At 40.1% G+C, this 24,037-nt stretch overlaps 1 protein-coding gene and 1 long non-coding RNA gene across 2 annotated transcripts in view; one reads left to right on the top strand and one right to left on the bottom strand.

Moving 5' to 3' along the window:
• LOC140923714 (uncharacterized) overlaps window positions 1-24,037 on the top strand; it is a 172,377-nt gene that overhangs the window by 14,784 nt on the left and 133,556 nt on the right. The window lies entirely within an intron of this gene.
• On the bottom strand, window positions 13,609-22,143 carry LOC140923506 (uncharacterized). The gene is made up of 3 exons (XM_073373589.1): window positions 21,631-22,143; window positions 14,385-15,778; window positions 13,609-13,618 (listed from the first exon to the last, which is right to left on the bottom strand). The coding sequence occupies exons 1-3, from the start codon at window positions 22,141-22,143 to the stop codon at window positions 13,609-13,611; spliced, it is 1,917 nt and encodes a 638-aa protein (XP_073229690.1).

The raw sequence follows: 24,037 nt of genomic DNA, 5'->3' as shown, positions 1-24,037 counted from the left end.
GTCTTTGTGTGTAATCATGGGAAGGAAGAAAAGGGAAAAAATATATATTGGACTCAAAGCCGTGAGAGCTAGCAATAGTTAACTGACTCTCACCTGACTCTTCCAGGTTTTACACTCTTCTATGTGGTAGCACTTTTCCAGACCCCATCAGCTGTTTATATTTTTAAATTTTGCGTTGGCCACATTTGCCTCGAAGATTGTGAATGCTTAGTTACGCCCCTGGGAAACTTAGAAAACGTTCGACATCGTCTATTAATTTTACAAGTGTCATACCAAAAAGTAAAACATTATGCAGGATATTTTCATAATATCCCCCTGCAAAGTGGATACGTTCTTTCAGGGATAACTACTTTACTCATGAATGAACTGCTGCAATCCCTGAATATGTTGTAAACAAACTCGTACGAATATTACATGAAGTAGAAATACAATCAACTCTCGCCTCGCGGGCACCCGGCTATAACGGACGCTCCCTCGAGAACAGCCGGTTGCATCAATAAGAGGGATGTTGTATGATTAAAGAGAACACACCAGGGCCTGACTATTCATTTCTTACAAGCCCAAAAATGCCCTCCATACATTTTGTTATCTTCCCTTTTGATTATAAAAACAACCACATCAGTTATCAGTATGAGGTGAACACAGGCTTTCTACAGGTGGTGTTGGACACGGTCCACGTGACCAATTTTGTCCAATCACGTCATTGCAGATGGCGGACTGATTCTTTCACCTTTTTGCGGGTAGTCTCGTCGATTTTCTTCGATTTTCGCCGTTTATCAAGTGATTTACAATTATTTTTTGGAAAAGTTTGAGTAGACAGATGTAGCAAGCCGCAGTTCTTAAAACAATATAATGTATGTTTGTTTTCTATTGCCTGGGCTTTCCAAGTTTCCCTTCGTCTCTTGTAATGTCAGTATCTTCATTGTAAGATGTCGGCTGCTTGTTAAAAATCAAGATCACCCCCCTCAGCAGGAGCAAGCTGGGTGGCGCAGTGGTAAGAGCACTCGCCTCCACCAATGGGGTCCGGGTTCAAATCCCTGTGTCGAAACCATATGTGGGTTGAGTTTGTTGTTGGTTCTCTCACTTGCTCCGAGAGGTTTTTCTCAGGGTACTGCGGTTTTCCCTTCTCCTCAGAAAACCAACACTTCCAAATTCTAATTCTATATTTAACGCTCGGACACGTTTAAACGAGTTCATAAGAACTCCTAAGTGCTTCGTGGGTAAAGAAATTACCATTACCATTACAATTACAAACAGCCTAAACATTCATTCTTGGATCCGAGGCTGAGGGGTATAAAACAAAAGAAGTCGCTTTGAGATTAATTCGTTTCTTTTGTTCTATTCCGTCTCAACCTCGGAGACAAGTATGAAACTGGCCTGAACTGGCTCGTTGCCTCTGCTCTTAGAACATATATGTTACAGGTCAAATTTGATTTCAGGCTCAATTTTTTTAACCTACATAGGTTGATTCTCAATTTCCTTTGTCTCCTAGCCCTAATTATTCATGGATTAGGGCTAGGAAACAAAGGAAATTGAGAATCAATCTACCGGGGTTAAATCAAAATTAACCTGAAATCAAATTTGACCTGTAACATAGCTATTGAAGTGAAAGGTACACCAAACCGATTGGGAATAGTACGTCCTTTGAACAGAAAAGCTAACGCTCGATCTTTTACTGGTCTGTAGGCTGAACTCCCTAATATGGCTTATACGAAGATGTGCTCATATGTACAGCTAGACAAGGTAGGGTTTTTGACTTCTCTGTCCTAAACGGAGTATAAATAATTCGTGCGGGTCTGCCCGCCTCATTAAAGACAGGATATTGCCTACACGATTAATTTGAGTTGGTTGATGAAACTTGTGTGTACTCCAGATACAAAAGTGGTGACCAGCTGAACGTGGATTTGCTCTATTGTTATTGCCAATGAATGGGCTTTAAAACAAAACGGCCTGCTTTTTTACCTTTTTCCTAACCATAGCCTGCGTTACAGCCGCCCACGCACTCGTAAATATCAGAGTCCGTCAAGGTTTAGAGCGTCTGCGAAGCAGGCAATCCTAAACAGGGTAATATAATCAAGGCTGTTGTTCTTAACTGGGTATGTATTTCAGGGTTTTTTGTACTAAAAAAAGGGTTCAGGGTATTCCCTATATTAGTCAAGTACCCTCCGGGCTAAGCTACGCGTCTTCTCTAAAATAATACGAAAGAACACAGGAGACAGGGGCAGCCTGTTTGTGGTGCTTACTCTTTCAAGTATATCCATGCCAAGCGCACTCGATCAGCTTAACTCGGATAAGGTCGCAACTGAAGTTTGTTAAACGTTCTTGGTGAATGGAGGGATTATGCCCCCCCCCCTACCCCCACCCTCTCTGGAGTTTCAACCCGTTGTCTTCTCGATCCCCAGACCCAGGTGATCTACCAACTGATCGCGCTAGTTAATTTATCCTGTCAGGGAACAGACTCAACTTCAGGGTACCATTGTAGAGTCTTTGGTTTGGCCTTAGGATACCAAGGGGCGTTTAGTGCGTGTAACTTACTTTATTAGCGCACGCGCTGGTGTGTACACTGTAGTGTTTAAAAAGCCGATGCCAGGCTTGAATGTGAGACTTGGTTAAAGCCGTTTATCCCTTGGCCCTTCGACCTTATGTTTATAAGGGATTTTGCAAGCATCTTCTTTATCGTGGCTCTGCATGATATATCGCATTATTAAGCATTTTTTGCAGCTAAGAAAATATCTGACTTACTTTTGTTCTTGCCCTCTAAAACATTTGAAAATATTTCACATTAAAAGAATAGCCAGTTTCCATTATAATATAGTTAATTTTGAATGTCCTGTCTCATTGAAATCTGCGTGCACTAATTAGCCCTATTGGGTATAGATGATTGTTTCTGTGACATGTGTGTTCATCAAGAGAGGATAAAGGGGATAGAGAAGGCACCCTATTCCATAGGTATTTCGTCTCGAGTTATTTTTAGAATCGGGATAAAGTTACCTCGCGCGCTGCGTGGATGTTTCGTGGAGGTTTCGCATGACTAAACGCCATGCAAAACATGTCGGGCGAAAGGCAATGAAAGCGTAAAGAGATCGAGAGCATTTCTGAATATTGAAGCGAAGTGAGTCGGCGCTCACCTGGGAAAAGGGAATCGCGAGACTCCTTGACAACCCGTGTAATAAAATGAGAAATTTCGCCGGTCTATTGAAACCGGTCGTTCGTATAATGAAGCAAGTAGCAAGTAAGATTCATGTACATTTAATTAGTTTTACAAATTTGAATTTTATTGTAGTTTTTTTAAGTTGTTAAGCGCTGTTGATCAGTGAATGTAAATAGCGCTCTAGAAGTTATTAAATTATTAATAAACGAAAAAAGATGCATTATTTGCACACTGAAGGATTGGCCGTGACCTCTTGCGTGACATCCGCTCAGCAATTTGCATTGAATTTTTGGTCAAAATAGCCCGAACTCTTTTCAAACTGGATACGCTAAGTTTTGCGAGCCAAAAACGACAGTTGGAGATAATGACCTACAAGGATAAAGCTTTCACCTGATGTACAATACGACACGTAAGTTGATATACTAGGATTTTTATAGGCCTTTAAAGTTGGCCTTTATTTCACCTCAACCCAAAAGATTGAAAGTGGATTATTTCAGCGGTTTTTGTGTTGTCTTAAACTTGACAAAATTACATGAAGTTTACATTTTTTTAAAAGACAAAGGGTCCTTTTACCAATATCCAAGATAGCAAACCGGGAATTCAACGCGTTGTCGCGTACGGAGTTGGGAAAGTTGCAGAATGTTTCATTGTTTTTCCGGGGGGTCGGGGGCCGCCTCGGCGTAATTTGAACTTTTGGATTTTTCGGAGAAAGCAAAGCGCGATGAAACTTTTTATTTCCATTTTTGAAAATAGTTTACCAAAAGGGTCTTTTAGGTAGAATAAAATAAATTCTGAAATTTTGCAACTGTCGGCGGATTCTCGATATTTACAGTCAGGGCCTCTTAACAAGTCAACTAATTAAAGTAACGCAAGACTAAAGCTTAATTTGCATTTGTAAACAAAAAACTTTTTCACCGATTTTTTATCAATAAATACAAGTCAAAAAGACAAAGCTTTACCTGTTAAAACTTCCAAACCGAACTTCGTCACCTTCTTCATGTATTTTGGGAATAGCTTGCTTGATTTAATAGTTGTGAAATTTCTTAGTTTGTTACGGCAGCAAACCGGGAAGGAATTTTGCTCGCAACTTACGTGAGTTTGGTGTCGCTCGCTCTGAGGAACTGGAGGCGAATCAGTGAATAGTTATAGGTAATAGCATGATTTGTAGTGATATTTGGCATAAATACCATGAGTGATATTTCGAAATCGTATACGAAATTTCACGAGCCGTTAGGCGAGTGAAATTTGAGATAATTTTGAAATATCACGAGTGGTATTTATGTTAAATATCACGTATAAATCATGCTATTATTTGTTTATACTACTACCCACAAAAGGTTTGTAATTTTCACATGTAGGTATTTCAAATTAAGCTGAAATACCACTGCTCTAAGCCAATCAAATTGCAGTAATTTTTCATGTAGTAGTATGATGCAGGGTATTCACTCATTGAGTAGCCAATCAGAGCGCGCGAAAAACACTATCCACTGTTTTAGTATATACTACTAATAATTATTTTGATTATTTTGATATGCTCTTCAGTTTCAGCTCGTGCTAACAAAATTTTTCAAAAAGCAAACTGTTTTAGTGTTTACCGAAGGTGGATCACATGATCAACTAATGCAAAAGGCCTATTATTAATTGTTTTCTAAAATGATTTTCATCAGAGGTCATGTGGACATCATGTAAGGTATAAAACAGCTCCAACAAAGACATTACAATCCATAAACAGAAACCAGTATCAATATTTTTTTAAAAGAAAAACTCAAAAAAGTTGCGTTACTTCCGATTGCCTCCAAATTTGGTCCACATGAAGTTAATAGATTTAGCCCTTGATTTAGCCAATTATGTGCCTAGTTCAAGCCCTCATCCTGTTTTTGAGCTTCACGCAACAATTTTTCAAAAACTTAAAAAAATGTCGGTCCTACAGTGACGGCTTTTGCAAAGAATGAAAGCTTGTATCAACGAATTAGAACCAAATACAAGTCAAGCAAATTATTTTGAACGATTCTGGAGGATAACAAGCCAAACAAACGCGAAAATGGAGGTAAGGAAACAGTAAATGCAATTCGGCAAGTGGGCCATAGTCTGGTAACATTCTGTTGAAACAAAGTGAAATCCGTCCCGCTGAGCTTTTTGCCTTCAAAGTCTCGCTTATTTTGATGACTTCTATCAGTGAATTTATGTTTGCTTATTTTCAACTCGATATTTCGCCGAGAGAATAAAAAAATATAGCGTCTTTCGAAACTAAATAGGGCTAAATATCGGTCAGTATAAAACATGGACTGCGGACTTCGGACTGCGGACTGGGTATGAAATACGAATTAGGTATAAGACGCGGACTGGAAAATATGGACTGGATATAAAACAGGAACTAGGTATAAAACACGGACTGTCGACTGTGGACTGCGGACTGGGTATAAATATGGACTACGGACTACTTGGGTAAAAACGGTGCTAAAGTTGTAAATACTCCTATAAATTTTTGGTGGAGGTGTGCCACCCGGTTCTCTGAATCATGAGCCTGACCTTAATGCTATTTTCTTCACCCATTTTTAGACCTGTAGTCTCGGTCTCTAACAATCATGAAAGGGGTCAGAATGAGGGGGGGTACTCCCTTATTTAACGTATATATCTATTTATTGCCCCAAGGGAAGGGTTTTTGGGCCTTTTTGGTCTGAGAACACTTTACCCATTTTGGTCTGGAATCGGGTATAGTTTTCGAGGAACTACGGGAGAGTACATGAATGGACGTATATATCATTTCAGTTCCAAATGAATAAGAACGAAATAGAAATATGCCAATTCAAAATGCATTTGGAGAATTGTTTTTGTTTACTCTCTAACTTGGTAGTAATGACATAATTTCTGCCTTATCCCTTTAAGACCCAATATCCACATACAAATTCTCCAAACTGATTTCCATACATTTCCTTCATGAATGAGTTGAGAGAATTAATTGATAAATTAAAAGATCAAGGCATTATCTCTTTGGTGATCATTTTATTAATTCTCATAACCTAATCTCTTGACATTGTATGAATATTGTTAGGAGAAAATTGACATTAGTCACTATTGGGACTTAAAGGGTTATTAGACCTGACCTGTTCCAGGCTCCAAGATAGTTGGGTCTGCTGAATTGAGAAAGGGCGAACACAAAAATAAAATGGGAGAAAACTGGGGAGTCTCCTCAACTATCTGAGAACCTGGAACAGGCTAAATTAGGCCAGGTCCGAAAATTGGTATAGATTTTAGAGATCTGGTCTGAAAACGGGTGTGGAAAATGACATTTTTTGGTCTGAAATAAGCTCAGGATTTGGAGAACTGGGCGACACACCACCACCAAGAATTTCCAGTAGTACCCGCCTCCGGGGTTCAAGAACAGGGTGTAAATCATCATCATAATCATCGCTTAGAAAATGTTGGATGATTCATTTTGGTTATTATTCACATATGTGAGTAATCCCACCCCCCTAAATACTGCTTTTTTGCATCGCGGAATGCCCCTACATTGACCTTCTCGTCTGAGTTCTTCATTCAGTCCTCATATTCTGAAGGCTTTATTTGAAACAGAATTGTGGCATCTATAAGAATTTTACTGATCTGAATAACACCAATACTATAATTTTTTTTATTCGGTGCTTCTTATTGTTTTAAAACTGGAAATTGAAATCTCTTCTCACTCCTTCTTTTTATAAAATTCAGAGTTTAATTTCAATAAATTGCCTTGAGTACCGGCATAAGCGTCCTTGTCTGTGGGGATAGACTACATGAACAGCTAAAGAAATGTTAAAGCTGGGACTACTGTTTTTGCTAGTCTGCTTTCCATTTCTCTCAGTTCTACCTTTCTAAAGCTGTTTTTATATACATAGTCTGTAGTCCGCATTTTATACCTAGTCCATGTTTTATACTCAGTCCAGAGTCCACATTTTATACCTAGTCGGAGTCCGTGTTTTATACCCAGTCCGCAGTCCATGATCCACAGTCCGCAGTCCGTGGTCCACAGTCTGCTGTCCATGTTTTACCCTGACCGGTCTAAATATTAGGCCATGAGGTGATGCTCAAGTCTCTAGTTTCACTATGCTAATTAGCTCTGACCTCATTTGCACAATCTCACAGCGTCACAAAATTTATTTGTAGAAAATTGCTAGTCGCTTTATAGTTTCCACCGATATTCGGCCTGTTTTGCTTAGATACTGAAGTAAAAATTTTTTTATACTGTATTACACATAATCATAACTATAACAAAATTCTCAAATCTGATTGGTTATCAACTGCCCTGATTTCAGCCTTAATAGGACAGTTTAATAGGACAGTATGAGCCATCACGTGCATGCTTAAATGGCATTTTTTTCATTGCTTGCAAAAAAATCTTGGAATTTCTTGTGTTTTGATTTTAAAAAAGGGACTTATATCATTCACAAATTTTGTTATGATTAATTAGTAACAGAACTTTATGTCGTCCAATTCAGTGTGTAATCACACTCGTGATTAAACAAATCGGACTCCGCCAGGTGGTCGTCTGATTTTGTCAATCACTCGTATGATTACAGACTGGATTGGACTCCACTCAGTCCTGTTACCATTACAAATAGACAACGTTCCTGGCAAAATTACTCTCTTAAAAAGATTTTAAATTAATAATGCAGAAATATGCCTTGTTTATTTTTTTGTGGAATATTATGGGTTTCCTGAGACCAAAATACATTTTTTTCTGAAAGATGAATTTTTGCCCTTTCCAATGAGGTATAGCTTTATATGAAACTGTAAATAACAGCAGAGATATAATTTTTAAAAGTTGCATGGTCAAAAATACTTGAAATAATTAGTGAAGACAATGTAATCTTGCAGAGTCACCTTTTTTAACTATCAAAAAATTAGAGGGGAAATGTAGGGAATTCTCAGTTCCCACTCAATATTGATTTAATTACTTTGCCAAAAGTTGCTGTTAAGTTCAATGTGTCCCTACAGTTGTATATCAACTAATCCTGAATGAAGCAAGGGTACTTTGCGAGCTTGACAGTAGTTTTTATTGGCTTGTCAATAGGATTGCCATGTAGTTATCTGGACAAAGAATGAGGTTGCAGGTGGTGGTTGGTCTTTAAAGGTAAATAAATGAAAATTCTACTGGTACAGCAGTTATATGGAAAGTTGGTAACCATTACACGTTATTGTGTAGTGTATTTACTACCAATTAAAGGAAAAAAAGTTTCATGGAGACCCAGTGGCCCCTCCTAAGCATCATGGTTCGCACGGGCCTGGAATGCTCCTTAACAAACTGCTAGGTCCTTTTAAAACTCCTTGAATTTGTAGAAGTGGTGCTTGAATTTTTGTTAAACACTCCTTGAATACTTGAGACTACAACAAAATAAATTCATTTTGTCTCAAACAACAATTAGCTTTCTCTATCAGGACAATTCAGTGTTTGTTATTCAAACTATCTATAAGTAACCGCAATTTTAATAGGTTTTTCCCATTAAGTGTACTTTTTCAGTCACCTTCTAAGCAAACAAAACCACTAAGGAAAATATAGCTTGTTGGTGAGCTCAGTGATGATTATGGAAGCTGCCTAGTTTAGTGTTATTTGTTACCTTTTTTGTGTGTTTAAATAATTTAGTTTTTTCTGTAAGAGTTCCTGTTGTTGTCTTTTTTTGGAACATGAGATAATATAAATTTCATTATTATCAAAAGGTGCCCTTCTTCTCTTATATAATTGTGTTTTAATGAATAACAAAGCTATAAAAGTCAGTCTTGTTAAAGGGTCATAATAAGTTATACTATAATGTGGCCTTCTCCATTCTAAATTTTCTTGCTAACCTTGTGTACACGTAGTTTAAACAGCCTTCTACAAATATTAATATTGTACAACTGATGTATTATCTATAGAATAGAGTAAATAAAATACAAAATACAAAAGCTTGAAGCATGAGATTTATTCCACTCTGGAATAGCTGTTATCCTTTGGTCTTAGGATTTATAGGTAGTTGTTTTTTGGCATGACTGTGCAAATATGTACATTTGTGACATTATGCAAGTGCCTGAGAAATATACTCCTTGAATTTTGTTATAAAGTTCTAGAAAAGTCCTCGAATAAAAGTTAATGAAACTTGTATGGACCATGAGCATTTAAATTATTGCTTTTCTTGCGAACTGACTGAGCTTTATGACCAAATGTTGTTTATGGTTTTTAGGTGTTGAAGAAGTTTGGTGATGTTGTGTGGCATGTTAGTTGGTCTGTAACAAGGAATATTTTAGTTGTATCAGTTGGAGATAACAAGGTAAGGTATGTGTATTTTTAAATGATGTCTTGTTGACTGAGACAACATTTTGAGTTAACTTCCTTTAATGTTATGCATGTTCTCTTGTTACTCCACTGTCATATTACACAATTTTGCTCCAATGTGAAACAGTCAAACTCTAGATGCTGGTGGGGAGGAATAAATGTATTTTTTTACCTTAAAGTTTTCTCCCATGTTCTCAGCACTTTTGTTTCTTAATGTAACTGTTCCAAACTTATTGGTCACTGTGCATTTGTGTGAAAAGGTTGATATCTTCACCGTTAGGCCTTCAGGGCCTAATTTGGCAATAGTCTGTAGACATAATTTCCTGGTTGTTGATTATCTCTGCCAGACAATGTAAGTGCCAAGAGCACCACAGTGTTTGCAGGCCAATCGCTTAAAGAGGCTGATAATGCATAGCATTAACCTAAGATCAATTCTTAACCTACAATAAATATATACTGTGCTAATACTGTCTTATAGGCTGTTTTGTCTGTTTTGTCTATTACTGGATCTCTTAGAATTAAGGTTGAACAACTTTTAATGAGATTCAGTTAATTATTTTTGAAAGAGAAAAATTCGGGTTTTTAAATTTGACTTTACCCTAAATCAAGACAAAAATTAATGGTAAAATTGTGGAGCAATGCTCTCCTTTAAAGTACATAGTAATGCTTGAAAACGTCTTTTTATACATGTGAGCTTATGGAAGGAGTCACTCGAAGGCCATTGGGTGTGTGTTAGTGATGTATACAGAGGGCAAGGGCAGGAAACACAATGATATCTTTGTTCTTTAGTCAAATATTACAAAAAGCTTTTTTTAGATAACTAGAGGAATTATGTACGGGGTGTAAATTACATCTATCGTATACATCTGTACCTACAAGTTTTTTAACAACACTGACATACCTATGACAAGTTAAACAACCCTGACATACGTTGTTTACATTGTATGTTAAAAGGATGGGCTTACAGTGACTGATTCTGTACATCTGTTAGCCTGTGCAGCAGGTGGCACTTGGGTCAAGGTCATACAGGCTGGTATCTGAAGGTTTTATTTTGTACTTCAGTTACTTGAACTTAAAACAAGACTAATAGGCTAATGATATTCGACAGGGTTACCTACATTATTTTGTTGAAAATAATGTTATTGTTGTTCCAAAAAATGTGACAAATGAGTCCTCATCTCTTTTATCTCGGTCCGTTATCCTTGAACTTAAGAGGTATTTTCATTAACGTTTTTGTTGGAAATTTTTGAATAAAACAATAATTTATCAAACTACACCACAGAAATCTATCAGTTGGTAACTTATGAGCAACAGATTAAGAAATAACTGCTATCTGGGTGCTTAATAGTTCTTTTCAATATTGAAAATTGAAAATATTGTATACAGTCATGCACGAGGCTACTCGTATCCTACCGGAAACTTGTCCCGCCCTAAGCTGGGATCAGGCTCTACTTTCAGTTTCCTGAGTAAAAAGATTCCAGGCCGGCAAGGCTAATCGAAACGTCTCCCATTTAGTAAAGTACTTGTGTACCTGTATCGAACCTGAATTATCGAATGTAATAAATGTAGTGATTGTTTCCTCACTTGCATGTGTATTCACGTGATTACCGTGACATCAGACAGACCTTAAACTCAACACCAGGACCTTGGCGGCCACATACCTTGCATTTCCCGTTCTGTTGCTAAATCAGCCTATTAGTCTGTACAACACGGGCATCCTAAGAATGTGGACAGATTCGGGAAAGATCTCGTTATACAGTGTTCATAGAGTACCGCTGACGAAGAACAGGCTGCGGGATCCTTTTGTCGCCCGCAATTAAAAGTCGTCAGTCGACTTAATCAAACTTTGAAATTTTGTCTTCTGCACAACAGAGATCAACGGACTCTTTAATTTGTTTTGACCAGGGAACTAAAACTCCGTAATTGTTTGGTCCGTAGTTGTCTTTCCTTTTTCTTTGTGGCTTAACCCGTCTTATATGTAAAAGGTGTCGACAAGAGAAATCAGAAAACTTTATGGCAAAAACAACGTCGGGAACGCGAATAAGCCTGGGCTATGAAATAGCAATCCTGTAACACCTATCAAAATGACGAGTAAATGTAAAACTAAAATTTTTAGTGATTTAACCTAGTGACTGAAAAGGGAATTTGACTTCAGTATTAAAATGATGACCTTTCTAGACACCAGCAGTAAACTGAAACCAATGTGCCAAAAGAATAAAAAAAGCTGTCTAAATAATAACAGCAACGAATTATACTTAACTTGCCAGTAGACAAGTCTAAAGTGAATCTGTCGCATGTTGTAAACAATGAAAATAGCCGAAATTCACCACTGATTCCTGATATTTTTCAGTGAATAAAACAGTGTACACGACTGGTCGCAAACTAATTATAACTACGAAACATACACTCTAAATTTCATACTACAAAAAGCTTAAAATTATCTATTAACAGCATATAGTTTTCTACTCAACCAACGATTAAACTTATTGTAGATTAAAAGAAACTTGTATACCATTAATCCTCTAATAATCACCCCTCTCTAATAAGCTCCTCTTTTCAGGGTGAGAAAGTTATTACACCCCCTTTATCTTTCAAGTCCCCTCTCATTCTCTGTTCTTATAAAATAGACGTATAAAAGATGTATTTATTTATATATAACACTTCATGTGGACTGATCAACCGGTATGTGTCTCCCACTTCTTTCGAAATTTTGACGTGTCGTTCTTGGTACTCTATGGTTTTCTGGAAATCTCCAAGTGTGTCATAGACGTTGCCAAGATTACAGTACGCTATTGTTGGTTTTCACATGACGACACTAAAATTCAAACTAGAAAACTATCGATCCTACCGAGATTTTGCTTTCACGATGCATTAGAGCAGCTAAAAACTAATTTTCATACAAATTTTCGCCTCAAAAGGGTTCTTGGTTTTGTAATAGAGTACGCTTGAATTTCTAAGCTTTTGCGTGATTCAGCGTCTACATGACGGCCAAGAGAGCTGTCATGTAGGTTAAAAAAATGACTTATATTATTTCAGGAAATTTTGCTATCTAAACAGTTCATGTATTAGAAAAAGTATTACTTTAATGTTTATGAGTTTCTCGAAGAATAAATTCACAATTTTGTAGCAAAACTCGGTAACAGATGTTTCTGTTGGTTTCCGTCAGCCATGTTGGAGCTAATCTAGGTGAACTCCAGCATGGCGTCTCCATACAAAGTTTGGGTAAAACATTTCTTCGGATATCTCGTATACGAAATATTCCTCTGACCTGAATCTTGGCCTGGGTCTTTGTATATGTACCTCCTTTCATTTCCCAGATTCTGGACTTTTTCTACTGAACGGTTTTGATTTTTATTTTGGTCTACTTTGAATGGCGTGACACTGAAAACAAGCAATTCTTTCTCCTGCTCTGTCTCTCACTTCTTTGGAAATTTTGAGGCGTCTTTCATGGTCCTCTATGGTTTTCTAAAAATCTACCGTCTGTCATAGGCGATGCCAAGACTACCATACGCTCTTCCTTCTCCTGCCCTGTCTCGCACTTCTTTCGAAATTTTGAGTTGTTGTTCATGGTACTCTATGGCTCTCTGGAAATCTCCAAGTCTGTGATAGACGTTGCCAAGATTACAGTACGCTCATCCTTCTCCCGCCCTATCTCCCGCTTCTTTCGAAATTCTGAGGTGTCGTTCATGGTACTCTATGGATTTCTGGAATTCTCCAAGTCTATAATAGGCGATGCCAAGTCTACTATACGCTCTTTCTTCTCCTGCCCTGTCTCCCACTTCTTTCGAAATTTTTAGGTGTCGTTCATGGTACTCTATGGATTTCTGGAAATCTCCAAGTCTGTCATATGTGATGCCAAGACCACTATACGCTCTTCCTTCTCCTACCCTGTCTCCCACTTCTTTCGAAATTTTGAGGTCTCGTTCATGGTACTCTATCGCTTTCTGGAAATCTTCAAGTCTGTAATAGGCGATGCCAAGACTAATATACGCTCTTCCTTCTCCTGCCCTGTCTCCCACTTCTTTCGAAATTTTGAGGTGTCGTTCATGGTACTCTATGGCTTTCCGAAAATCTCCAAGACTGTGATAGACGTTGCCAAGATTACAGTACGCTCTTCCTTCTCCCGCCCTATCTCCCACTTCCTCCGAAATTTTGAGGTCTCGTTCATGGTACTCTATGGCTTTCTGGAAATCCAAAAGACTGTAATAGACGTTGCCAAGATTACAGTACGCTCTTCCTTCTCCCGCCCTATCTCCCACTTCCTTTGAAATTTTGAGGTCTCGTTCATGGTACTCTATTGCTTTCTGGAAATCCCAAAGTCTGTGATAGGCGATGCCAAGACTACCATACGCTCTTCCTTCTCCTATCCTGTCTCCCACTTCTTTCGAAATTTTGAGGTCTTGTTCATGGTACTCTATCGCTTTCTGAAAATCTCCAAGTCTGTCATATGCGATGCCTAGACTATCATACGCTCTTACTTCTCCTACCCTGTCTCCCTCTTCTTTCGAAATTTTGAGGTCTCGTTCATAGTACTCTATAGCATTCTGGAAATCTCCAAGTCTGTCATAGGCGATGCCAAGCCTGCCATACGCTCTTCCTTCTCCTACCCTGTCTCCCACTTCTTTCGAAATTGTGAGGTGTCGTTCATGGTACTCTATGGCTTTCTGGAAATCTCCAAGTCTATCATAGGCGATGCCAAGACTACCATACGCTCTTCCTTCTCCTACCCTGTCTCCCACCTCTTTCGAAATTTTGAGGTCTCGTTCATGGTACTCTATGGCTTTCTGGAAATCTCCAAGTCTGTTATAGGCGATGCCAAGACTACCATACGCTCTTCCTTCCCCTACCCTGTCTCCCACTTCTTCCGAAATTTTGAGGTGTCGTTCATGGTACTCTATGGCTTTCTGGAAATCTCCAAGTCTGTCATAGGCGATGCCAAGACTATCATACGCTCTTCCTTCTCCTGCCCTGTCTCCTACTTCTTTCGAAATTTTGAGATGTCGTTCATGGTACTCTATGGCTTTCTGGAAATCTCCAAGTCTGTGATAGGCGATGCCAAGACTACCATACGCTCTTCCTTCTCCTGCCCTGTCTCCCTCTTCTCTTGAAATTTTGAGGTGTCGTTCATGGTGCTCTATGGCTTTCTGAAAATCTCCAACTCTGTGATAGGCGATGCCAAGACCATCATACGCTCTTCCTTCTCCTGCCCTGTCTCCCACCTCTTTCGAAATTTTGAGGTGTCGTTCATGGTACTCTATGGCTTTCTGGAAATCTACAAGTTTGTAATAGGCAATGCCAAGTCTACCATACGCTCTTCCTTTTCCTGCCTTGTCTCCCACTTCTTTCGAAACTTTGAGGTGTCGTTCATAGTACTCTATGGCTGTCTCTAAATCTCCAAGTCTGTCATAGGCGACGCCAAGACTACCATACGCTCTTCCTTCTCCTGCCCTGTCTCCCTCTTCTTTCGAAATTTTGAGGTGTCGTTCATGGTACTCTATGGCTTTCTGAAAATCTCCAAGTCTATGATAGGCAATGCCAAGACTATCATAAGCTCTTCCTTCTCCTGCCCTGTCTTCCACTTCTTTTGAAATTTTGAGGTGTCGTTCATGGTACTCTATGGCTTTCTGGAAATCTCCAAGTCTGTTATAGGCGTTTCCAAGTCTACCATACGCTCTTCCTTCTCCTGCCCTGTCTCCCACTTCTTTCGAAATTTTGAGGTGTCGTTCATAGTACTCTATGGCTTTCTGGAAATCTCCAAGTCTGTGATAGGCGATGCCAAGACTACCACACGCTCTTCCTTCTCCTGCCCTGTTTCGCACTTCTTTTGAAATTTTGAGGTGTCGTTCATGGTACTCTATGGCTTTCTGAACATCTCCAAAACTATAATGGGCGTTGCCAAGATTACCGTGCGTTCTTCCCTCTCTTGCCCTGTCTCCCACTTGTTTTGAAATTTTGAGGTGTCGTTCATAGTACTCTATGGCTTTCTGGAAATCTCCAAGTCTGTGATAGGCGATGCCAAGGCTACCATACGCTCTTCCTTCTCCTGCCCTGTCTCCCACAGTTTTCGAAATTTTGAGGTGTCGTTCATGGTACTCTATGGCTTTCTGGAAATCTCCAAGTCTTTGATAGGCGATGCCAAGACTACCATACGCTCTTCCCTCTCCTGCCCTGTCTCCTACTTCTTTCGAAATTTTGAGGTGTCGTTCATGGTACTCTATCGCTTTCTGAACATCTCCAAGATTATAATGCGCGTTGCCAAGATTGCCGTACGTTCTTCCCTCTGCTGCTCTATCTCCTACTTCTTTCGAAATTTTGAGGTGTCTTTCATGGTACTCTATGGATTTCTGTAAATTTACAAGTTTTTCATAGGCGATCCCAAGACTAACATACGCTCTTCCTTCTCCTGCTCTGTCTCCCACTTCTTTAGAAATTTTGAGGTGTCGTTCGTGATACTCTATGGCTTTCTGGAAATCTCCAAGTCTGTGATAGGCGATGCCAAGACTACCATACGCTCTTCCTTCTTCTGCCGTGTCTCCCTCTTCTTTCGAAATTTTGAGGTGTCGTTCATGGTACTCTATGGCTTTCTGGAAATCTCCAAGTGTGTGATAGGCGATGCCAAGACTACTATACGCTCTTCCTTCTCCTGCGCTGACTCCCTCTTGTTTTGAAATTTTGAGGTGTCGTTCGTGGTACTCTATGGCTTTCTGAAAATCTCCAAGACTATAATAGGCGTTGCGAAGATTACTGTACGCTATTCCTCGTGCTGCTTTATCTCCCACTTCTTTTGAAATCTTGAGGAGTTGTTCTTGGTACTCTATGGCTTTTTTTTCTTTCTGCTGGCTTTGGTATTCCAGCTCGCCTGAAAAAAAGGTATAAATATGTTGTGGTTTCATTTTACCGTTGAGACAATTTTTTTTAGTTTGTGTATCTTTGTTAGTACCATACAATTAGTTCAATCAGTAGCAGTTGCACATTAGGGGAAAGCGTTTTACAGAGAGAGGTGATAAGGCCAGGAGCGGGTCGGGTGCTAAACGAGAGGCAAGTATGAACTAGAGACCTTAAGATCGAGGTTTGGTCATTTCACTGCAAACGACAAACCGCGGTTTACGGTTTCCCATATTTGGGTCTTGAGATTCGCGGGAAGTGGCTCACGGCTGCCATATTTTTTATTCAATCGTCCACTTACTTCTATTTTAGCTGAAAATTTGTCTTCTAAATCACCGCCGTTTTTTTTTAAAAAAAATAGAATTCGATATCAATCAGCAAGAGCTCTAAAAAGTGGTATTTCTTCTTAAACATGGGATTATGATGTTTTAGGGAGCAAAAAACCTTGCTGTAAATCACGTACCTCTGGATCGGGTTTAGTGGATAATGCGATGCCGGGGTGCGGGTGCCGGGGTGCCGGGGTGCCGGGGCGACGGGGCGACGGGGCGACGGGGCGACGGGGCGACGGGGCGACGGGGCGACGCAGCGACGGGGCGACGGGGCGACGGGCTTTGTGAAAAACACGGGCTCCCCGGGGTCTGTTGGGTTTTGCGAAAAATAATAATAAAAAAAAAACAATTATAACACTAAACGGTTTTCTTTATGTAGACTATACAAACTACGGACCGAGCAAAAGATACAGACTGCAGAGGTAAAGGTAAAACGTATGCAAGGTCTAGAATGAAGACTAGGCGCTAAAATGCAGACCCGGCAAAGGTAAACTGTACACGCGGAGGGGTTAAGACCAAAACCCTGCAATTAGTAACACTTTCTTGTGATCTGTTTTTAGTCATCATTTCACTTTAATGACTTCTCTGAAGCGTTTTATTTCAATGCTTACGATATGGAAAAATAATGGTCATCTTGACGTTTTGGAGAGACATCCTAAGCTGGCGCCTCTCATCTCTCAGGGCCATCAGTTATAAACTAACTTAGTGCGCTCGAAGAGAAGCAGCCACAAGTCGATCTTTGTTGCATTAAAGTATGCGCGTTTCTCCTATCACCGGCTGGTGTAACACCCGAGAGTGCTGTGCGGTGAGGGTATGTATCTTTATGGCTTTGTGGCTTTGTATGTCCGGATGTTTGATTAAGGTTCAAGGTACTATGAGTTGATGCTTAGGAACCTAAGAGTTCTTCGCATCTATTAATTAAACATTGCATTGTTAAAGTTCAAACAAGGGCACTTTGAGACCGCCCGATCTTGATTCTTCACAATTTTTAATTTCGTCTTTTATTACGGCTAAAGGTGTTTAGAAGCATTACATTAAATATCGTCATGATTCAAACGCTGTGTACAGCGATGCAGGGTTCATATTTAAGTTATTTTAGTGTGGATGCTGCTTCAAAACATTTCTGACCTAATTCGGCTATCGCGAAGGGTACAACGCACGTTTTTATGAGTTCTGTTTCACCTGCTTCAAGGTAGAGTACAAAAGATCATATATTTTCAAACCTCTTCCGATGAAACAAAAATTAATTCCAACATCTTCACTTGCAAATTGCGTGCATGAGTTATTACTGGGCTGCCCCCATGGGGCACGCCCAGTTATAAATTCGGTTTTCGATCGTCTATGCAGAAAAACGTACTCCCGGAGGGGGGAAGACACAGGTTCTGGTATCGAGGAACGATGTTCTCACAAGTGGTTTCATACGATTTTCCCTTGCACCGACCCTTGCATGAAAATTTTTTGTATCTCGCCCTTGCTCCTCCAGAAAATCCAGAAGGCGTTGCCAATCAAGAAGGCTATTTGCGTTGTTTGAAGCGATTTGATCATAGGAGTTACTTTAGAAGTTTTGTCACTGTTCGAGTTTAAGTCAATTGATGATGTTGGCGCTGGGAAAGCGAATCAGAGAAATGCTCAGGCTGCATACAAACCCACACGCCGTTCACGATAGGTTCACACTAAAAGACAACTGTGAGCGTCAGTTTTGGAACGAGCCGTTTCGTAAACTCAAAGAGAGTATTAACGATGTAGTACATGAGCAGTTATATAATGTGTACAATTTATGAGCAAAGTATTAAACCAATTGACGACACTGTGGCCGAAGACTTGATTGTAAGCTGTTGTACTGAAGTGAACAACTCAGTTGCCCAATGAATGTCATATGAATCCTGATGTCAAGAAATGGATAGCCTGCATTGCAGGCGTTTTCTTCGGGCGCCCAAATGTTTTGATCGCGAAAGCGCCTGTTGAAACTCGAAAAGAGAGGAGAAAATGGGGCGAGTCAAAAGGAGCGGGGTAGGGGACGGGGAGAGAGAAGAGAAAACGCCTGCCCGAAAACACTGTGAAAATGAGAAACACCCCCTAATTAGTCGTGCTTGACAGCTGTTCCGGAAATGAGTAGCCGACCAATCAACACCGAAAAATTATTGCACCGGAAGCTCCCTTCACTTCTGATAAAATAAAAATAAACACATCTGTAGTGTACATTATGCAAGCTGCTGGTTGTTTACGGGAAGGAGAGTATTGTCGTCTGATTCGAGTGTCAGTGATTATTGTAGGTTATGAACGATTTCGTTTAAAGTTAAATTTGGAAGCAATCTTGGAAAGCAAGGTCAGTTTTCTTCAGAAAATCTGTTCAGGCCATCAAAACGAAAGGATTGCTTTGGGGTTGTGCCAGCCTAAATTTGTATAGAAGTTGGATTGCCGTTTGTTCATTTCATGCAATATTCTGATCCGGTCTGTAACCCATGTGGCCGGAAAATTCGTATTTTGAGCCAGTTTTACCATTTCGTTAAAACTGCAAATACATCCACGGCAAGTACCCCGGTTAAGAGCAGCATAAATACTCTTGCCCCGTCGAACAAAGCCAGCCCAGCATGCAGAAAATCAAAATTCGTCCGTGTCAATTTGCGGGCAACAAAGTCACCCTCGATCGAAGGTCAAAAGAGGTCAAAGAAAATCTTTTCTGCAAACAAACTAACGAGCTGGGCCCAGCGTGATACAGCATCAGCAAAACAATAACATTCACGGACTAGAAGAAAATCGCTTAGTTTTTCAGATCCTGAGACACTTTGGACAAAAATAAAGGGCCTAAAAGCCTTGTTGAGCCACAAGAAAGAGCTTTACACTTCGAAAGAGGTCAAAGAAAATGCTTTTGCATCAGAGGGCAAATCATGCCAACCAGAAATTCAAAAACCACAGGAAATCAAGAAGCGTGTCATGACCTCTCAGTGTTAAACGGCTAAAATCACATTTGCTTGGCCAAAACAAAGAACCCTCCAGAGCATAATCTACCCGCCAGAGAAAAAAAACGTATTGGAACAAGCAGCATTTTGGCACGAGGTAAAAGTGGGGTAGCGTTTTAGCACTGCAAGCAAATCTTGTCCTGATGCCAGTGTAGAAATCGCTTTGATTTTCTCATTGCGTAACACAAGCGACATTCCCAGCCGCTCCAATTCCAATTCTTCGACAGCAGAATTAAAAATCGCTCTTGCGTCCGCCATTTCTGAATTCAGAATAATTCTTTCCCGATCCTGTGTACAGACGTTACCCTCCTAGGCTATCTTTTCCGCCGTTGCATGCAAACGAATATAAACTTACATTTGATTGACAGACAACAATCTACTTCCCCTAAGCCGCACCAATCAGGGGCCCCGTTTGCCAGCGTTCAGAGTTTCCCAAAAGAACAATGATATCGGGCAGGCGTATTTTTTCTCCTCTCCCCCTCCTCTCTTTCCTTTTTTCGCCCTAGCACCTGCTCTTAGGGTTACTATGTTCACTCACCCTAATCTTCCTCTGTCGTAACAAAGATGGCGGTTACAACAGTACGAACATAAACAAGCAGCTTTCGCCCGCCCAAAATACGCCTGCACTGCAGGCTAAAAATGGACGTCCATGATATGAGCGAAGGGAGTAACAACTTTGCCGTGTTAGGTGACTGGCTTTTCCTTTTAATATTTCCTTCTGTTTAATGCCACGCACGCCACTTTGGAGGTCTAAATTTCGGATAAGGATAAAGAAGACGCGGACAAAAATAGCGGAATTAGGAACTTTGAGAATTTCGCACACCAGTTCAAAGCTTCACCGGGACATCTGGTAGCTTCACAAAGACTAACGAGGAAAATATAGCAATTACTGACAAGGTTTGGTGACTGAGTAGAGCTTACAGTTGTTTTCAATGTAGCCCAGAGGTTTTGCTTTTGTTTGTATCTGTATTTTGCTAAGCTTTTATCATTAAATTTGTACATGATGTTGTTATCATTTGTTATGCTTCTCCTCAATTCTGTGTGTTCGCTGGAAAAACACCATATATTATAACTGATTTCAGCATAAGCAAGTCTGGATATTAACCTTTGAAAGTTCACAGCTCGCGTAAAGTTTCTTGCCATACGTACCATTTTATGGAGATGTAAACTGAAGTCACCGCAAAATGAGAACTTAAAAAAGCCTATTATAATCGATTTATTTCGAAACACAATTATAGGTAGTGCACATGGCTTACACGACCCTTATTCTCCTAAAGGTGTTTTGAATACGAACGAACACTGTAAATGTGAGGAGCAAAAACGGTGTAATACGAATGAAACATAAGGTTCTAATTAATATGAAGGTTAGTTATTATTGTGCATTGGGATGAATCGCTTGTAAAGAGAGTTCGTGCGCATGGGATTAGAAGTAAACAGGGGCACAGTGCGTTTGCAGTGCGTTACATTCAGTGTTTTTAATATGCAAGGACTATGAATAGTGTTTCGATATTGTTTAGCTGGTACAAAAACTTCGGAGGAGTTATAAAGAGGCGTGAAGAAACGTTAGTCATGGGTGAGACAAACAGCGAACTCGAGCGAACTTTTTTTACTGATATCAGTATCTAGTAAAAAAATATGTTATCGATCGTTTCATCTATTTACATTGTTTAAAGAGTGCGTGCTGGTGAAAGCAACCTGCGAGCGAGAAAATGAATGTCAAATCCCACAAGAATTGTGAAAACAGAGGAACAGAAGTAAATCTATGGTATGAGGATCGAATCAGCTATACGCAGCGGTTCTCGTTTTCATTAATGTACAGCAATACCCAATTTCGCTCAAAACATAGCATTAATTTAGGATTAAAACAGTGGATTGCCGATACTGTTATATTGAAGCGTTCAAAATAGCTCATGCACGTAAAACGTGCTTATGTTTCCATGTAAGAAAGTAGAAAATGTTGATGCTGCATCGGAGATAATAGAAATTTAGAATTGAACTTGAAATTTCAAATAGAAAATTAACATTGGGATTGATGATGTTAAAATAGATCATCGCTAGAGCCCAAATATCTACTGCTTTCAGATCTTTCAATGAGGCGTGGTCCAACTCCTGGGTATCAACAACTATCTCCGGGGCAATGTGAAGGTTTGTTCCTCTTTCAACATTTCCGGTTGCAGCATGAATTATTGTAGTGGTTTGCAATAATAGAGAGAGGCTTTCAGGACTTTCTCGAAAGTCCGTTAATTTACAAACAAAAGGCGCCTCGCAAAACAACTCTGGAATTTCATTCGGACTGACGGTCTTGTTCATGTAATGTTTGTTGCCTACCAAGACGTTTCCCGGTTTCAGGTCTCGATGGACAATATCATTTGCATGTAGAAATGCGAGACCTTCGGCAACATCACGTGCTCCCTTAGCAAACATAGGAAGGAAACGCTGAAAAGCGTCTGTGTTAAGGGTTTTAAGCCGATCCAGGCAGTGGAAAAACTCGAGTAAGACTGATACCTGATGATGGCGTAAAATCACAGCATTCATATTCCATCATAATGACAAGTGGCTAAGAAGAAACACATAGAAATTCGGCTATATTAGGGTGCCTTACCCTTTCAAGCATTTTCGCTTCCTTTTCCACGTTCTTGAAATTTGCCTTCCGTTTCACCAAAAAATCTTTTTACCACTATTATTCTGTTTTCCGGAACATTCTTGGCTTTCACCACTGATCCCCTTTCCAATCTCTTCGTTATTCACCAATTCTCCCTACCTGAAGCTCGGAGTTCCTTCAAAGTATCCTGCTGAGAATGAACAGTTAAGTTGCGGGATTTTAAAGGCCATGCCGGCCTCGCAAACCTGAGATGTAAGTAACAGAAGTATGTTTAACGGAACATGCGACTTTTCCCACTTCACGCACAAAACGTCAATGGACTTTTCTGAAGGTTTATATGAAATCATTATTTCCGTGGCAAAAATATCCATACTGGTCAGTCGGGAAACATTCCTGTCGTGCACGCGTTCCTTGTCGCAGACGAACTCCACAATTTTATTAGAAGTCTCCGTCAGTTTGTTTTGAAACCAGCGTAGTGGATGACGGTTATATTTTAAGTATTTAGTAAAACGCAACCTTTTGAAAAGGGGAGGCTTGAGGACCGCTTGTGAGTACTGCTGAAGGCCATAAATGCTATTCTATTTTGTCATCAGCCAAGGTCGCGAAGGAGTGGTACGAGAGAGTGCAGCGCATGCGTCAAATCAGTTGTGTTGTTCTTGGGTTGAAGAAGGTCGGCTTTTACCTTTGTGGAGTCCTTTTTTTTGTTTTGTCGACGTCTGAGACAAGAATTCCCGGCTATTCTTCTCGACAAAATCTACATACAGCTAAGTGTGAATTATCGTCCGTCGTTACAGTTTTTTTCTGTTTTACGTTTTTCCCGCTCTTTTTTCAGCATGAATGAAAGCCAGGCCGCCGCTGAAGGCCAAAGCATCAAACAGACAGAGCAGGCAACTCCTGCTGTTCATGATGAGGATGACCCTGGTCAAAAAACCTCACCAACCATGCTTTTAATACTTAGTGCTTTACCGGCACCACCAGCTGGTTCAGCAAAAGCGTCAGCCTACGTCGAGCGAGACAGCCCACTCGCCCGCTAAAAGAAAGAAGCGTGACTCAGATGAGTCAGGTCGTGCCATTACAATCGCTTTAGATAAAGCAAAGACAACTACTTCAAAGGAAGTACATGATAGCGCTTCAGATGAAGCACACCCTAAGCTCCAAGATGATGATGCACTCATTTTATTTGGCGATTACAGTCTTGTTGACGAGCCACTAGAACCAGAGGATGAGTTAAATAATGATGGGTTACTCACTCAAATCACCACTTACCTGAGTTCGTCTGATGAAAGTGGCCTTCCAGTATCTGACAAATTGTCAAAACTTGTTAATGATAAGTTTCATAATGAATACAGTGTTGACAAACGAAAAGAGATACTTCAAAACTATAAGACACTTCGTAATTGTACAGAGCTCTTTGTACCCAAAGTAAACCCAGAAATTTGGGGGAATCTTCGCGCGAATTCTAAAAGGTCAGATATCAGAATGTCTGTGTTACAGGACACGTTAATCAAAGTGTCCCGTGCTATTGTGATAACCGTCGAGGACCTGCTGAGTCATCGGGAGAAGAAGACTTCTCCCAATTATAGCGGAGCTCCCGCGCGCGAAGCGCGCGCGGGACAGAGCCCCATACTCATGGAATATGGTCAACCTCTTTTCGCTTGGTTGTCACGTGACTGACCGAGCGTACGTACGTACGCGTCTACAGATTGTACGGGTAGGGTAGGGGAGACTATCAAAAGGAAGGGAGGGGTGTCTCAGGCGTGTCTTGGCAAGTCCTCATCTTTTATATATGACACTCACAATATGGTCAATTGACAGCTGTCAAAACAG

This window comes from Porites lutea, chromosome 13, assembly GCF_958299795.1.
Source record: "Porites lutea chromosome 13, jaPorLute2.1, whole genome shotgun sequence".
Lineage (NCBI taxonomy): Eukaryota > Metazoa > Cnidaria > Anthozoa > Scleractinia > Poritidae > Porites > Porites lutea.
This window is presented reverse-complemented; position numbering and strand designations above follow the sequence as displayed.

Excerpts from the sequence above, each read along its gene's own strand:
- LOC140923506 (XM_073373589.1), bottom strand. The coding sequence starts at position 22,143 with ATGAATGCTGTGATTTTACGCCATCATCAGGTATCAGTCTTACTCGAG. Across the intron at positions 15,779-21,630 it reads TTAACATCATCAATCCCAAT|AAATCCATAGAGTACCATGA; the intron begins GTTAATTTTCTA and ends GTAAATTTACAG.